Source organism: Chrysemys picta, chromosome 12 (genome assembly GCF_011386835.1).
Source record: "Chrysemys picta bellii isolate R12L10 chromosome 12, ASM1138683v2, whole genome shotgun sequence".
NCBI lineage: Eukaryota > Metazoa > Chordata > Testudines > Emydidae > Chrysemys > Chrysemys picta.
This window is the reverse complement of record NC_088802.1, coordinates 22272084-22290959: the sequence shown is the minus strand read 5'-3', so window position 1 is coordinate 22290959 and position 18876 is coordinate 22272084. Positions and strand designations below refer to the sequence as shown.

The 18876-nt window shown below is 44.9% G+C and overlaps 1 protein-coding gene across 1 annotated transcript; it reads right to left on the bottom strand.

The window, feature by feature from the left end:
- Positions 1-6053: 6053 nt before the first annotated feature.
- Positions 6054-7016, bottom strand: LOC112060721 (olfactory receptor 6N1-like). The gene has a single exon (XM_024112468.3). The coding sequence runs from the start codon at positions 7014-7016 to the stop codon at positions 6054-6056; it is 963 nt and encodes a 320-aa protein (XP_023968236.3).
- Between the last annotated feature and the right edge of the window lie 11860 nt (positions 7017-18876).

The window sequence follows — 18876 nt, the reverse complement described above, 5'->3', positions numbered from 1 at the left end:
AAAGAGGATATTAAGCGGGGAGGGGAGGGGTATGATAGGGGTCTTCAAATACTTGAAAGGATTCCATAAAAAAGATGGAGAAAAGTTCCTCTCTCTTGCCACAGTGGGCAGGACAGGAGGCAATGGGTTCAAACTGCAGCATAGCAGATTTAAATTATATCGCAGGAAAAACTTCCTAATTATAAGAACAGTAGGACAATGGAACAGACTGCCTAGGGAAGTCATGGAATCCCCTTCAGTGGGAGTTCTCAAAAGGAGGCTGTACAGTCATCAGTTTTGGATGGCGGAGATTCAACAAATCCTGCATCTTGGCAGGGGGTTAGACTGGATGACCCCTGTGGTCCCTTCTAACCTAATGGTTCTATGCTGCCACCTAGTGGCAATTTTACAGTATAACTTTCCCATTATGATATTGGCTACTGAAATCCATTTACAAGACAAACTTTGCCTCTCTACAAAGGAAAAAGGACACTAAAGTATCTAAACTGCTACATGCCACAAGCAACCACAACAGTAGTTCCCTTAACCCACCCAGCAATATTTTTAATCTTTCCAGCTATACTCTTAGCCCAGCAGAAGAGTCTGTCCTATCTCGGGGCCTCTCCTTTTGTTCCTCCAGACCCATGAATATGATACAGTTCTGCGGTGTCCTAGAATCCTACTTTCGATGTCTCTGACTCAAAGAATATTTCCAACATACCTCTGAACAGCATACTAACCCACAGAATCCCCGCTGCACTACAAAAAAAAAGGATTCTGCGTGGACTCCTCCGGACGGTCGAAACAACAGACTGGATTTCTACATAGATTGCTTCCGTCAATGTGCAAAGGCTGAAATTGTGGAAAAGCAACATCACTTGCCACATAACCTCAGCAATGATGAACACAACGCCATTTACAGCCTCAGAAACTACCCTGACATCATAATCAAAAAGGCTGACAAAGGAGGTGCTGTCATCATCATGAATACATTGGAATATGACCAAGAGGCTGCTAGACAGCTCTCTAACACCACATTCTACAGGCCATTATCCTCTGATCCCACTGAGGATTACCTAAAGAAACTACACCATCTGCTAAAAAAACTCCCTGACAAAGCACAGGAACAAATCTGTACTGACACATGCCTAGAACCCCGACCAGGGGTATTCTATTTGCTACCCAAGATCCATAAATCTGGAAATCCTGGACGCCCCATCATCTCAGGCATTGGCACCCTAACATCAGGCTTGTCTGGTTATGTAGACTCTCTCCTCAGACCCTACGCTACCAGCACTCCCAGCTATCTTCGAGACACCACTGACTTCCTGAGGAAACTACAATCCATCGGTGATCTTCCAGAAAACACCATCCTGGCCACTATGGACGTAGAAGCCCTCTACACCAATTTTCCACACAAAGATGGACTACAAGCTATCAGGAACAGTATCCCCGATAATGTCACACCTAACCTGGTGGCTGAACTTTGTGATTTTGTCCTCACCCACAACTATTTCACATTTGGGGACAATATATACCTTCAAGTCAGCAGCACTGCTATGGGTACCCGCATGGCCCCACAATATGCCAACATTTTTATGGCTGACTTAGAACAAGTCCTAAGAGCTTCCTTAGCTCTCGTCCCCTAACGCCCCTACTCTATTTGCGCTACATTGATGACATCTTCATCATCTGGACCCATGGAAAAGAAGCCCTTGAGGAATTTCACCATGATTTCAATAATTTCCATCCCACTATCAACCTCAGCCTAGATCAATCCACACAAGCGGTCCATTTACTGGACACTACTGTGCTAATAAGCGATGGTCACATAAATACCACCCTATACCGGAAACCTACTGACCGCTACACTTACCTACATGCCTCCAGCTTCCATCCAGAACACACCACATGATCCATTGTCTACAGCCAAGCTCTAAGATATAACCGCATTTGCTCCAATCCCTCAGACAGAGACAAGCACCTACAAGATCTCTATCAAGCATTCTTAAAACTACAATACCCCCCTGCTGAAGTGAAAAAACAGATTGACAGAGCCAGACAAGTACCCAGAAGTCACCTCTTACAAGACAGGCCCAACAAAGAAAATAACAGAACACCACTAGCTGTCACCTTCAGCCCCCAACTAAAACCTCTCCAGCGCATCATCAGAGATCTACAACCTATCCTGAAAGATGATCCTTTACTCTCACAGATCTTGGGAGACAGACCTGTCCTCGCTTACAGACAACCCCCGAACCTAAAGCAAATACTCACCAGCAACCACACATCACTGAACAAAACCACTAACCCAGGAACCTATCCTTGTAACAAACCCCGATGCCAACTCTGTCCACATATCTATTCAAGTGACATCATCATAGGACCTAATCACATCAGCCATCAGGGGCTCATTCACCTGCACATCTACCAATGTAATATATGCCATCATGTGCCAGCAATGCCCCTCTGCCATGTACATTGGCCAAACCGGACAGTCTCTACGCAAAAGAATTAATGGACACAAATCTGACATCAGGAATCATAATACTCAAAAACCAGTGGGAGAACACTTTCACCTGTCTGGTCATTCAATGACAGACCTGCGGGTGGCTATATTACAACAGAAAAACTTCAAAAACAGACTCCAAAGAGAGACTGCTGAGCTGGAATTGATATGCAAACTAGACACAATCAACTCAGGATTGAATAAGGACTGGGAATGGCCGAGCCATTACAAACATTGAATCTATCTCCCCTTGTAAGTATTCTCCCACTTCTTATCAAACCGTCTCTATTGGGCTATCTTGATTATCACTTCAAAAGTTTTTTTCTCTTACTTAATTGGCCTCTCAGAGTTGGTAAGACAACTCCCACCTGTTTATGCTCTCTGTATGTGTGTATATATAGCTCCTCAATATTTATTCCACTCTGTATGCATCCGAAGAAGTGGGCTGTAGTCCACGAAAGCTTATGCTCTAATAAATTTGTTAGTCTCTAAGGTGCCACAAGTACTCCTGTTCTTTTTGTGGTCACTAATCAGTATTTCTGACTGCCCCCCACTTTCATTTCCTCTACTCTGCTGCCATTTAATGTCGATTTCCCAGCATGACAGCCTGTTATTCAGCTGTCCTCTAGTGGATTCTTCTTCCTATAGCTGCCTCTTTCCCATTTTCGACTCTCATGTCACCTGGTGGACGTTATTTTGTATAACAGCCCATAAATCACTCAATAATACCTGCTACTATCCACAGTTCATTACATAGTATAGAGTTCCTTTTCTCTTCAATGCTCTTTCCTCACCACTTATGCATCATTATACAGTTTCACCTCCCTTTCCACTTCCATCTGCAGGTCATTTGGGAACATAATTTCTTCTTTCTTGCCCTTCCACTTTGGCTGCTGTCCATTGGCCATTGGGCTGCACCTCTCCCATTCCTCTGCCCTCTAGTGCCCCTACACAGCATAACTATATCTTTCCTCATTTCTTACCCATTGCTAGGTGTTTGCTCTTCAAAATTATAACCATTGGGAACCAAATCACACGATAGCATGATTGGAACATTAGAGGCTACAAATACACGTACAACATTAGCGGGTCTCAACAATTTATCAGGGGTTTGCCATTAATCCAGTGCATTTCTGTTGGTGTGGATTCTCTTTCCAATGGAAATATATAGATGGAAACTACAGTGACAGCAGCCCAGTGGTTCTCCAGGCTGAAATTCTAGGAGGCATCTAAGGGAGTTAGGAACCCAAATCCTTTTGAAATGGGAGATGGACGCTTAACTCTGTTAGGTCACATAAAAAATCCTTTCTGCAGCGCTGACGTCCTACAGTTCTCACTGATGCCCAGCTCGCCTGCCTCTGGCCAAGTCCTGACGTGCTCACAGTGGCTGAGCCAGCACTCCCATATTTGGCACCACAGGAATTCTCTTCGTTGCTAGGTGGTAGCTACTTCCTCTCACCATAGGTTGTGTCATGCCCCGAGGAGGGGCCCTGCATGCAGTAGAGCTGTCCAAGACACTTTGGGTTGGCTAGACACCGTGTCCTGAGAACTAGCCCTCTTGGGACATGCGCTTACTGCAGTGAGTTTTGGGGACACTCATTGTAACAGGTGCCCTCCCTTTGAACTGCTCTGTGCAGTTGGTGGAAGCAGAGAAGCCGGTGCCTTGCAGGGCCACATGCAGAGTCTTTCGTCGGTGACCGTTTGACAGACAACATCCTCAGAAATGCCTTCAGTTCTATGGGTGCCCTGGCAGCCCCCCAGCTGGGTCTGGACAGTCCCAGTGTCCCTGGCTTGTGAGTCTACCTCTTTGTTTGCCCAACGTCCCTGCCTCCAAGGGCCTTGTGAGCCTGGAACTGTTGCTTTGCTGGAGCTGGTCACAGCCAGGTTTAGCTCAGATAAGAGCTATAAAATATTCCTGGTGAAGTGTCTAAAGGTCATTGATTGGGCCTGGCTGTTCACATCTGGCCTGTGTGAGTGTAATGAAGGTGGTTGGTTTGTAGGGAGGGTATGGTGGGGATGGAATTAGGCACAATTTCAGAGGTAGCAGATTTCCCAGGCTTACGTCTTCACATAGGCTACAGCAGAAATTAGTATTTTTATTGTCCAACCATTTATTTTGATAAAAAATTGCTTTTTTAGAAATTAAGAAAAATGGTTAAAATTGTCTCCACTCTTCCTGGTGCCCAGTTGAAAGCTCCATAATGGGAGCATGGTTTTGGCCACCTCCCTCCCTGGTCCTTCCACTTAGATGGACAACCCTGAGTGCTGATATTTTCAATGGGAGTTTTCAACTTAATTTTAATGGGGCTGTGTGACAGGACCCCCGGGGTACAACCTGGAGCTGTGGAACTGCTGTGCTCCCTTATCTCCCCAGACTGGGCTGTTTCTCATGATGCTTTAATAGTGAGAAGCAGCAATATCCACCTCCCTCCCCCAGTTAATGTTATCACTCGATCACCAGCATCTACAGACACACTCAACTGAGTTGCATGAATGCTTTCCAAGCCACTCATGAACTATATGGAGGGAGACACCAGCAAATCCCCCCAGCCTTGCACCCCAAGGAATGTATCATCTTAAACTGCTTAAGACCATCTCTTGAACAATGCAAGCTCATTAATTAGTTCGCCACTTCATCAAAGGATAGTGGACATGCACCATCCTTTATAATCTGAGCAGATTCCCCAAGCAATGTAGACAAACTCACTGGTTAAGATTAAACATTAAAATAAGTTTATTAACTATGGAAAGATAGTTACCTAACACATATAATCACTTAAAATCTATCTCTGACCTTTATGCCTAAGAAAATTAATACAAACGCATTCTAAATCCTAAACTTTATGAGACTCAGTAAGATCTGAATCAAACAGCTTTTCTCACCCCACTGGATGTTGCAGGAAGATTACAGTTCTTAATAAACAGGGTGAATCCCCTTCTCAGCCCAACCTCCCCAGTTCAAAGTCTTTGTCTTCCCAGTGTTCTTGTTGTCTCCAGAATAGGTGGGGGAGGAGAGAGGTGGTCTCATGAGTCCGCTGTTCCTTATTTTATACTCTCAATTCATGTCCCTGGAAAAATACTGGCCCAGGACATGTCCTGGTGGGCCTTGCTGAGTCACAGAGTTCAGCAATTCCCATTGTGTGGTGCTTGCGCAACTGCCTTACAGAATTGTGAATTTCTTGTTTACAATACCCTTGCTGGTCAATGGTTGGTGATATTCGTTTAACACCAGCCTGGGTATGGGTCAGCGCCTATGTTGTCACTGGAGAACTAACAGTGGGCGACTCCCAAACTCCCAAAATATTTTGTTAACAACCATATAACAAAATCTGATAATGACGTATACAATAATGATATAGATATTTTGACAGAAGAATGAGTTTCAGGAGATCATGACCTTACATATGATACCTTAAAAGGCATGTTTTTTATGAAATATCACAACCATATATATACAAAAAATGAATATGGAGGTTACAGGGGGCTACTTTGAGGTACAGTGCATCACAGGCTCATTGCTTCAATCACACAGGCAGCTTGCAAAATCTCAGGCTATTTTATTATCTCAGAGACTCTGCAAGTTTTTGTGAAAGCCGCATTTACTGACTGCTTTGCTTAAGGCTTCCTTGACCTCTCTGTTTCTCAGGCTGTAGATGAGGGGGTTTACCAGGGGAGTCAGGACTGTGTAGGAAAGAGAGAGCACTTTCTTCAGATCTCTGAGTGTATCACCTTTCGGTAGCATATAGAAAATCATTATGGTTCCATAGAAAATTGTCACTACAGTGAGGTGTGAGGAGCAGGTGGAAAACGCCTTTTTTCTCCCGGTGGTGGAAGGGATTCTCATGATGCTGGCAAGGATAAACACGTAGGACGTCAGGGTTAGTAGGAATGGAGGCAGGGTGAATAAACCGGCTATTATCAAATCCACCAATAGGCTCAGGTGTGTGTCACTGGAGGAGAGTTCCATCAGTGGCATGGGATCACAATAGAAATGGTCAATTTCATTCGGACCACAGAATGTTAACTGTGATAGGAATAAGCCAAAGATTGTAGTAGCCAAACAACCATTAAACCATGACCCAGCAGCCAACTGGAGGCAAAACCTGTTATTCATTAGAGTTGAATAGTGCAGGGGTTTACATATCGCTAAATACCGATCATAAGACATCGCTGCTAGGAGATAGCATTCCGTACCAGCCAGAGAACCAAAGAAATACAGTTGTGAGAAGCAGCCACTGAAGGAGATGGTTTTGTCCCCAGTCAGGAGACTGACCAGCATCCTGGGTAGGATGGTGGAGGTGTAGCAGGTCTCCAAGCAGGACAAGTTCCCCAGGAAGAAGTACATGGGGGTGTGAAGGTGCTGATCAGCCACAACTAGTGCAGTGATAAGCATGTTCCCAGCCACGGTTGCCATGTAGATCACTAGGAACATCAGGAAGAGAAGAATTTGCAGGTCAGGGAGATCCCCGAATCCCAGGAGGATAAATTCTGTGACAGCCGTTTGGTTTCTCTGGTTTCTGTCTGTCATGGGTTGAGTCTAGGAACAATAAAGCAAACTGTGCAATTGAATTGGAAGAACAGAGATGAAAGGAATCAAATGTCGTGAATTAATTCCATAAATATTCAGAAACTCCCTCCCTTTCCTGGCTACCAGCTGAAATTTTAAGGCTAAACATAGACTTCAGTCAAAGAGTAAGGAGTCTCAGTTCGACAACAGATCTTTTGTGTCCATGTAGACAACCCTCTGCCATTTCAGAGCAGTGACTAATATAACAGTCCATTTCTCTGAAGTATTGATATGCAGATCAGACTCTTTATCTACTATCGTATCCCATCTAGTGACATACAGAACTTTAACAATGATGCTTAAATGCTGTATTTCACATCTGGCAATTGCTAGAATCATGCCATGACTTAGGAGTCAAAATCAATAAATACATCAACTAAAATGTTGAACCGATCTTCTCTTAGAATTAATGAAAATTAATCTAACAATGTTTCCTGGTATATTCAGCATTTCAGTGCCCTGTAGGAGAAAGAATAATTTCTCCGCCCTCCTCACAAGAGATCAGTTTATGCCATAAATTTATGAAGTGGAATAAATTCTCCCTTAGTTCCTGTGGTGGTGATGGCGACGTGGTGAGGGACTGACAATGCCTTTTCTCTTTCCTGACATTGACTACGTAGCAGTAAAAAAATACAACTCTTTAGAGGATGGCTCTTAGGAAGAAGTAAAGCCAGGCTGATGTGCAACCCTAACCGGGGAGTGACCCTCTGTACTCCATAATGAGTGTGGGATGATAATAGAGAAAAACACTGGTGTGTGTGTGCATGTGTGTTTGTGTGTTTGTGTAAGATGCTGTCCCTGAACTCAGTGTCTAGAACCACTCTGGCCTGTGTGATCTGGGCTAGTAAGATGCTAGCACCACTCCGCACCCCATTGCGGCACACACTTACCCAGATCCCCAGCTGGTGTAAATCAAGGTATCTTCATTTGTGTCAGTGGAGCAGATCCCCAACTGAGGACCCGTCACAAGACATGGATCTCACGCTCCATCTCTGTGAAATGGTGCTATGAATACTGACTGGCACTGCTGTGGGAAGGTGAGGATAAAACTACTTATATTCATCGGAAGAAGAGCTCTATGTAGCTGAAAAGCTTCTCTCATTCACCAACAGAAGCTGGTCCACTAAAAGATATTACCTTGCCTGCCTCGTCCCTCTAATATTCACAAAGCACATTCATGCCCTTGTTTGGCAGTGGTATAGAAATACAGACAGGAAGATGGTGCTCACCTGTAACCACAGCACAGCCCAAGCTTGAAGCGATGAGCTCCTATTTCTCATGTCTTGGCTGCCAGGGTTCAGGATCCTCAGCTGAGTTTCTTGTCTCTCCTCTTTCTGCAGAAACTGGATTTTCTCAGTGAAGAGACCTGCAGTTACCTGAAGGAATGAGCAGGTACATTTGATCTACCTTTGGAAAATGAGCTTCCCCTTCAATTTAAAAAGCATAAATGCTTCCTTATATTTATATTCAGTCTTCAAACTTTTTTATAAGGTCCCGCTTCAACCTTTCTCCCACTTGGTTCATTTTGTGTCTCAAAGCTTTGTAGCTAACAATGCCCAATGGGACTTGTACAGTAGGCCTTGTATAATTGCATCTTTTTCAAAGTCTAATTATCCATTGTGAAAAATATTTGAGATTGTGATTAAATAGCAGCTTACATTTTTGGGAGATGACTGTCCAAGATTATGGCCTCTTATAATATACTTGCAGCACCCCATTATTAATGACAGGTTTCAGAGTAGCAGCCGTGTTAGTCTGTATCCGCAAAAAGAACAGGAGTACTTGTGGCACCTTAGAGACTAACAAATTTATTAGAGCATAAGCTTTCGTGGGCTACAGCTCACTTCTTCGGATGCATATAGAGTGAAACATAGATTCTCACACTATCTCCCCTTGTAAGTATTCTCACACTTCTTATCAAACGGTCTGTACTGAGCTATCTTGATTATCACTTCAAAAGTTTTTTTCTCTTACTTAATTGGCCTCTCAGAGTTGGTAAGACAACTCCCACCCGTTCATGATCTCTGTATGTGTGTATATATATATCTCCTCAATATATGTTTCACTCTATATGCATCCAAAGAAGTGGGATGTAGCCCACGAAAGCTTATGCTCTAATAAATTTGATAGTCTCTAAGGTGCCACAAGTACTCCTGTTCTTTTTGCCCATTATTAATATTAACTATATGCTGCCATCTAGTGGGCATTTCTGAAAATAGCTGCCCATATATAATCCTTACAACATGCTGCCACCGAATGGCCATTTAACTTTCTGCCCCACCCCCTCCACACACATGATAGAGAAAGGAGGTGATCTGGAAGCCTACTTTCGCCATCTCCAACTCAAGGAATATTTTTAACACACCACTGAACAGCACACTGACCCACAGAAACTCTCCTACCAACACTACAAGAAGAAGAATTCTGCATGGACTCCTCCTGACAGTCATAATGACAAACTGGACTTCTACATAGAGTGCTTCCGCAGATGTGCACAGGCTGAAATTGTGAACAAACAACATCACTTACCTCATAACCTCAGCCGTACAGAACACAAGGCCATGCACAGCCTCAGAAACAACTCTGACATTATAATCAAAGGGGCTGACAAAGGAGGTGCTGTAGTCATCATGAACAGGTCGGATTATGAACAGGAGGCTGCCAGGCAACTCTCCAACACCACATTCTATAGGCCACTATGCTCTGATCCCACTGAGGAGTATCAAAGTAATGGCACCATCTACTCAACAAACTCCCTGCTACAGCATGGGAACAAATCTACACAGACACACCCCTAGAGCCCCGACCAGGAGTATTCTATCTGCTACCCAAGATCCATAAACCTGGAAACCCTGGACACCCCATCATCTCAGACATTGGCACTCTTACAGCAGGATTTTCTCGCTATTTGGACTCTTTCCTCAGACCCTACGCTACCAGCACTCCTAGCTACCTTTGAGACACCACCGACTTCCTGAGAAAACTACAATGCATTGGTGATCTTCCTGAAAACACCATCCTGGCCACCATGGATGTACAAGCTGTCAGGAACAGGGAGTTTCGCAAGGGAGTTCTCCAGGTGAAGGAGGAGCAAATACAGGACCCTTGGGGTAAGTGACTGTCTGTAGTGTGTGTTTGTTTGTGTTTGGGGGTTACTTGCTGTGTGCTAAGCTTGTGTTTGTCATTCTGTTTGGTTGTTTGGTTGTTTGAAGGACCGTGTGCTGTGGCTGGCAGTTGGAAGCTGTGAGCTTCAAAGGAAGGTCTGAAGGCTAGAAGCCTCTGGTAAATGGCTGAGCCTTAATCAGTGGGCGGGGCATTCACCCAGGCCAGGGCTTTATAAATCAGTGCATAAGCGACCAGGGAGCTTTTGCGACCAGGGGCTGCTAACAGGGAGTTTCGCAAGGGAGTTTGGGAAGGGAGCGGGGGTCCTTTGCCGGTTCTATCTTATACCCTTTATTCCCCTTAAAACCTATAGCCCAAACTACATTCAAAACTTCTTGCTTTAAACAACCCCTTCATTAACTAGGAGACAATGCAGGCAGAAGCCCAGCTGCAGAGTGGGGGCTATCCAGTTTATTGCACTGAGTGTAGCATGTATGATTACCTGCCCCGTGGGCGGGTGGCATATGTGTGCATTCGGTGCAAGGAGCTCCTGGCCCTCAGATACCATGTACGGACTCTGGAGGCAAGGGTGGCGGAACTGGAGGAGCTGAGGGAGGCAGAGGGGTATGTTGATGAGGCTTCCTAGGACACTGTAGAATTGTCCCACCTCCGGTCAGACAGCCCCTGCGCTGTTGAGGAGGATGAAAGGCCCAGGGAAGAAGAGCAGTCAACGGGAGCAGAGGGAAACCTTCCCATAGTTGGGACTCTCCTTCCAGACGGTGATGGGGTTGCCTCTCGCACTGAGGTTACCTCTCCGGGGGAGGGAACTCCAGTTGCTAGGAAAAGGCAGGTATTAGTATTGGGAGATTCGATCATTAGAAACGTAGATAGCTGAAATCCAGGATCTCTATGGTGGCATTCTCAGAAATGCCCTCAGTTCCACATGCAGGGCCAGGTAGGCAGGCAGAGCTTCAGAGTCTCAATGCGTGGATGAGACGATGGTGTAGAGAGGAGGGGTTTACATTCATTAGGAACTGGGGAAACTTCTGGAATGGGGGGAGGACTAACTCGTCCCACTGATGAACCTCAATGTTATCTACACTCTAAAGGCCTTCTCAGGTCGTGGGCGGGTAGGGGTGAGGTGTTCATAGAAGAGTGCCAAGAATGATTGAGATAGGAAAAAATACCATCTGAAGAGAGATTGCAAAGATCAGGATTGTTACCTTAGAAAGGAGAGGGATAAAAGGGGACATTATAAATAATGATCTGGAGAAGGCAGAATGTGGAACTTCTGTTTTCCCTGCCCCTTACTGCAAGAACAAGGGGGACATACAATGAAATTAAAATCTATAAAATGAAATACTTGTTCACACAGGGTATAGTTAAAGTGTGGCACTCACTGTGATGCTGGCAGACCAGGTGCCAGCTCCTGCCAAGGTCTCCCTGTCTCAGTGGGATACTGACAGATACACAGCTGCAATCAGAGAGAAGCCTTTATTACCTTTTAGACCCGTGAATGAGTCTCAGTCTGAGGTTTCGTCTTCTTGCTTTAATCTTGTAAATAACTCTCATTTCCTTTTCCTATTTAAGAAATCTTCATATAGTTCACTACAGCATTGGCTACAAGCGTCGTCTTTGGTGTGGGATCTAAAGCACAATTAACCTGAGGGAAGTTGGGAGTAACCTGAATATTGCTGTGATTCTTGGCGTAAGGGGCCATGTACCACAGATACGGTCACCTGTGTGGCAGGAATGACTGGCGGAGCCAAGGGGGCTATCGGTGACTGTCAGGGCTGCTAAACTGCCTAAGGAGTTTGCACTCGGTGCAGTTGGTTGGTGAAATCTAAGTTTAGACCTGACAACCAATGAGGGGTTTGTGCCCTGGTTTGTAACTGTCAGCCCTGAGTTTGGCACTCACACTCTTGCATCTCCATTGGGAGCATCACCCTCACTGCCACAGGTAGTCATTGATATGAAGGATTTAATTGGATTCCAGAAGAGATTGATATCAATATCCAGATATCAATATCCAGAGTTATCATAATTAATGGCAACAACAGTTTTGGAATGGATATAAAGCCTCATGTTTGGGGGGTTAAGCCAATCTCTAACTATTGTAGTCCAACATGACACATGTTGGGGGAGATCATCCCAGAACTGCTCCTGCAGTGTTCTGACATTTTCCTCTAAACATCTAGTACTAACGACTCTCGGCGAACGATACTGGACTGGATGGCCCTTGGGTCTGATCTAATCTGGCAGTTCTTATATTATTACGTTCTCCTAAAGTGATACAGAGAAACCCCAAATTCCAATTAGTTCAAGAAGCTACACTTTTTATACTTCAGCCTCTGATAGGCTGTTACCTGAAAAAAAGTTGGCCTGGCATAGATAACTTTGTAACACTTTTTGGTGAAGATCGATACAAGAAATCATTTGAGAGGAATTTGTCAAACTAGGGGATCTGGACATTAATTCTAATAGGAGATTAGGACACCCAATTCCTAGGTGGTTTTGCAAATCTCAATCTTAGCCCTTCTGCAATGTCTATATCTTGTTTATTCCATGATGTTTCAGTGGACCCGTGGATTCTCTTGCAACCTTCCTGACTCAGATATAGTGAAACAGTTTTTGTCATTTACTTTTAACTAAGATCATTTGTTCTTTAAATTCCCTCTTATGCTCCTAATTTCATTATTAAAGTTTACCCACCTTACATGCCATTTGAATGTTTCTTTCTATCAGCTTAACTTAGTTTTGATTTCCATTATTCTATTCCAGGCTTCACCCTAGTTATCCTGAACCAGATCGCCAACTGGTATCAATCAGCCGTAGCTTCCCTGGAGTCAATGGGCCAGATCCCCCGGTGAGGACCTTTCACAAGACATGTATATCAATTTCCCCATTGTTAAATGGTGCTATTAACACCGACTGGCACTGCTGTGGGAAGGTGAGTCTAAAACTGCTAATATTAGAGAGACAAGATGGGTGAGGTGATATCTTTTCTTAGACCAACTACTTCTGGTGAGAGACAAGCTTTCGAGTTGAGCTCTGTGTGGCTCGAAAGCTTGTCTCTCTCACCAGCAGAAGTTGGTCTAAGAAAAGATATCCCCTCACCCATCTTGTCTCTCTAATATTGTGGGACCAACACGGCTACAATAACACTGCATACAATATTCACAAAGCACTTTCATGCCCCTGTTTGGAAGGTGGTATAGAAACGCAGTCAGGAAGAGAGTGCTCACCTGTAACCACATGATGGCTCAAGCGTCAAGCAATGAGCTCTTATTTCTCAGGGTTTGGCAGTTAGGACTCGGTTTCCACCACTGAGGTTTTTGGGTCTCATCATTCAATAGAAACTGGATCTTCTCAGCAATGACACCTGCATCTACCTGAATGGATGAGCAGCTGCTGCGATCTGTCTTAGAGCGTGCTCCGCCCCCTCTATTTACGAAGTGCAGAGTCCTCATATTTGTATCCTTCTCCATGGAAGGCTGCGTCTCCCTTGATTCCACCTCTGAAGGGGCTTAGCCTGGGGAGTTAGCGCTGTGTTTTCTGTGCAGACAGTGCAAACAACTGTCCTGATGCAACCAACCTCCCACGCCCAGAGGAATCGCCTTTCTGCTACCAGCTGTATGAGCTCATTGCGCTGCATGGCTGAAATATAATGCAGCACCCACGGAGTGCCTGGCCATACAGAGACTGACTCTACTCAGCAATCTTTACTCTTGTCAATTGTCCCGTTGCCTTTGTAGGAGAAGAGGAGAGCCTGGTATAAGGGTGCTGGTATGAGACCTAAGGGCTGAACTAAAGTAGTCAGGCCCAGCTGATATAAAACAAAGTTAGGAAAATCAGGCTGTGAGCAAAAGTCAGGCCCTGTTACAAAACATGTCTTGTTGCAAATTCACAGAACTTGGCAGGAACAGAGCTGGTGTTGCAAAAATGCAAACATTCCTAAGAAGTACTAGGCACAGGACACTCATGTAATCTCATTCCAGAAGTGTAGTACCAGAACACCCCAACACCAAGTATGGTGTAAACACACTCCCCAAAGATAACATGGACACACTGATGCCTCCTAAAGATAAGGTCAGGATAACAGGATCATGGATAGAGATGTTTTGATTGAACCAACAGGTACAAGGTAAAGTGGTAACTAGCCACGTCAGAGGGGCAATAGGTAACTTGTTTGTATCAGTGTATAAAAGAGAGGTCAGAGAGGGGGTGTCTTGGTCTGGCTGATGGGGGAGCGGAGAGTCCCTCTGCTCACTGAGCCGAGTCCATTGTAATGGGCATACATGTGTTAGTGTACCTGTAGCATATATAGGATGCAAAGACCGTGCTTCATTGACAATAAATTTGGTCAAGCGGCTTCACCACTGAAAAGAGTCTGTGGTCTTCTTGGGCAGTTTGATCAATGTCTGCTAGGCCAGCTATCTGCGCAGAGCTGGTGCAGCACAGAGAGAGAACACACACAGCCGACAAGTGACAACAGTCTTCAATGGAAGAATTGCACGAGTAACAATGGCTAACATGACTCAGGCTTACCTGATTGGGAGCTGAAGCCACACAGTTTAACAAACAAACAGGAAACTGAATTTAAAGTAAATTTAATCCATAATTTGCAAATGAAAGATTTGGATGAAGGAATCTCTCTCACACACTCACATCCCCAGTGGAAATATTTCTCCCAAGGAATTTTGATGTTATTAGTAATTACTAGTGTTTGTTTATTTAACAATATTCCCACCCTTCTGCTGAACATTAGCAGAATACATGATCTTGCAGATTGGTTTCCCATTGGAGTAGAATCCAGTGATGTGGAGTCTGGGTAACTGCTTAGCGTAACTTGTTTGTTTTTACACTATATACACCAGTCCTGGAGCAGAGGTGGCCGTAGATAAAATGCAAGGGGTCCCTGCTTTTAGGGATCTCAGCCAGGAGCAGGACTAGCATGCAAGGACCTTCCCTCACACAGTACTTTTAGCCCAGGACACTAAGGGTGAAAGCTGGGTCATCACCAGCAAATGGGAGCTGGGCAAGGCAGTAACTTCTTACTATGACCTCTCTGAGGAGTGTTGCGTGCTTGTCTTGAATGTTTTTCCATCATGAACTAAGTGTTCACATATTTTCGATGCAACAGCTCTCTGGGCTGTATCCTAATAGCTATTGCAATAGCTTCTCTATAGTTCCAGTGTCATTCCTGGGATGTGCCCTATGGGTTGCCTGACCATTCTGTGTGTTGGAGTCTCATTTCTGAGAGGTTCCTGCCTCTCCCAAAGTAACAGAAAATAAATCACTTAAAATGTGAAAGGAAATGTCCAGACTGCTCAGTCCTGAGGTTACTGGGATTATGCACAGTGACCACTTTTTGGGGAAACCCTGTTTTAAAGTGAACTTCTTAGGTTTTCTGATCTCTTTGATTTGGCCAATGTTCATCCCAAGCATCACTGAGGAGTTCTCAAAACTGTACCTGCAAAAATGCCTGAGAGATTGTAGAGATGACAATTGGAAAGGGTTTTCCATAAATGTGTCCTTATATAGTCAGCGCTTTTTGAGCCCCTGCCTGGTGACAGAATGGAACCTGGACATTTGGAGGCTGCCTAACTAGTCACCCCTATCCCTGGTCTTACTGACTCAAGAGCTATGGAGTGGGACAATGTATTTGAACTAGCGTCCTAATCGAAATATCTGAGGTGGTGAAAAACATCACTAAGTACAGAGTAACTGCACAGGGTTGCTCTAAGGTAACTAACCTGTGGGCATGTCATGGTTATTACTAAGCTGAAAAGCATCACCGTTTGGAATATCAGGGATTGAATATTTACATGGATATCAGTAATGTCCAGAGTTGTTATAATTAATGACAACCAACATTTTGGAAGGAATATTAAACCTCATCCTTCAGTGCTTGAGCCAATCTCTAAGTGTTGGAGATCAAGCTGTGAGTTATATGGGGGGCAGGTTATCCCACATCTGCCTCCTGTGGGGTTCTTCCACCTTTCTCTTAATCATCTAGGTCTGGTAACTGTCAGGCAGGTTATTGTACTAGATGGACCAAGGCCTGGTCTACACTACGACTTTAGGTCGAATTTAGCAGTGTTACCTCAATTTAACCCTTGACCCGTCCACACAACGAAGCCCTTTTTTTCGACTTAAAGGGCTCTTTAAATCGATTTCTTTACTCCACGTCCAATGAGGGGATTAGCACTGAAATCGGCCTCGCCAGGTCGAATTTGGTGTAGTGTGGTTGCAATTTGACGGTATTGGCCTCTGGGAGCTATCCCAGAGTGCTCCATTCTGACCACTCTGGACAGCGCTCTCAACTCGGATGCACTGGCCAGGTAGACAGGAAAAGGCCCGCAAACTTTTGAATTTAATTTCCTGTTTGGCCAGCGTGTTTGTAGAGCTCATGCAGAGCTCATCAGCATGATGTGCACATTGCCGGGGCACATTGCCCGGCCTGTAGTTTGTGAGAAGTCTATGACCATGTCCCGCTCGTCACCGCGCTGCCATCGCCTCCTCGCCTGGTTTTACGCGAAACAATTGTCTGCCGTTGCTCTGACGGAGGGAGGGGCGACTGACAACATGGCTTACAGGGAATTAAAATCAACAAAAGGGGTGGCTTTGCATCAAGGAGACACACAAACAACTGTCACACAGAATGGCCCCCTCAAGGATTGAACTCAAAACCCTGGGTTTAGCAGGCCGTTGATTTCACAAAACAAATCGGTTCAATTTCTTCTTTTGATCCATCTATCTTTTACATCTTAGGCTGGCAGCAGATGGTGCAGTACGACTGCAAGCCATCGTCATCTCCTGGGTGCTCGCCAGAAGATGGGAATGACCTGGCTGAGTCGCTCCCATGTCTGCCCAGGCGCTCCGACCAATCTCACCGAGCACCCAGGAATATGACGACGATGGCTGCCAATCGTAGTGCACCGTCTGCTGCCAAAAGTCAATGAGCTGCGGCTGTGCAGCAATGCAGTCCCACGTCTGCCCGCACCCAGGAGACGTACGGTAACGGTTAGCTGAGTGGGCTCCATGCTTGCTATGGTATGGCGTCTGCTCAGGTAACCCAGGAAAAAAGGTGCGAAACAATTGTCTGGTGTTGCTTTCACGGAGGGAGGGAGGAAGGGAGAGGAGGGCCTTACGACATGTACCCAGAACCACCCGTGACACTGTTTTTGCCCCATCAGGTATTGGGATCTCAACCCAGAATTCCAATGGGCTGCGGGAACTGTAGGATAGCTACTCACAGCTACCCACAGTGCAACGCTCTGGAAGTCGACGCTAGCCTCAGTAATGTGGACGCAGTCTGCCGACTTAATGCACTTAGAGCATTTTGTATGGGGACATACACAATCGACTGTATAAAAACCATTTCTAAAAAACTGACTTCTATAAATTCGACCTAATTTCGTACTGTAGACATACCCCTAGTGTCTGATCCAGTCTAGCAATTCCCATATTCCTATGGAAACAGAATAGGTAAAACTGGGGTCATTCTGCACAAAGCACAGACCAATAGCTGAGTTCTATCAGAAGAGGGCAAATTATATTAGTTACTAGCAGAAGAGGGCACATTTGACAAGGTCCAGCTCCATCCACCAGAGGGCAGTCACCCCAACACATTTCCTTGTTTTGATATTGTCTATAGATCTATTCCATTTCTGTATCACACAATTCTACATACACCTGCTTTCCAGAAGTTGGTACACAAGCATGTAGTTCTCATTTTTTTTAACCCAAGTTTTCTCGTAGGAACAAAAATAAAATTGTTGTTTCATCTTTTTGGGAACAAACTACTTGATTCATTTAATTTATTTATTATTAATTTGATTGCAAAATAGATTGGGAAAACATTATTACCAACCCATTTTTGGGTTGGTTGGTTTGTTTTTATGGTGATGGTGTTTGAACTTTTTAATAAGGGTCCCACTTCAACCTCTCAGCTGACTAATTTTGTGTCTCCAAATCTTTGTTGCGAACATTGCCCAATGTGACTTATTGATTCCTTATGTAACCCTTCTGCCAGCTGGAATCAACAGCAACAAGGGCTGGGTTCAATATCTAGGGGTTCCTTTCCAACAATACAACAAAAAACTGGCCTGATTCCCCAACTAGTAACCTGGGACAATTACACATCACCCCTTGGGTGCCTCTAGAGGCAACACTTCCCCTCTCACAAGCACAGAGTCTGAGTGTAGAAAAGAAACTTGTAATAAAAAGGGGGAAAGTTACCTGGCTTTAACTTCAGAAAATGCTGCAAGCAGGATTCATAACATAAAACCATGAACAAAACACCCACTCCTGAGTATGTGGGCAGTGTCCTTGTGCCTCGGATTCTTAAGTCCAGCAACCAAAAGTTCCTTTAGCGCGCCCCTCTCTTCATCACACCACACTCACAGTTATTGTCCTTGGTCAGTGAAGACCCAGAGTTCAGAAATGCATCTGCGTGAGTTCACCTCCCACCCTGTGGGGGTGGGGGGGAAGCACCTTGCTTTATCCACTGCCCAAGTTCTTGCCCTGATATCTCCTGCCAACCAGCCACTCCCTGCACCCTCTGGAGTGGTTTGAGAGCCAACCACTTAACACAGCTCTTTGTGATTTCAGCTGTTAGTGGGCAAGCCCCACTACTAGCACAGACTGGACAGTCTCTGGCTTCAGAAACACAGTCCCAAAACAGGTCTAATGCTTAGAACTCATAATTAGTTAT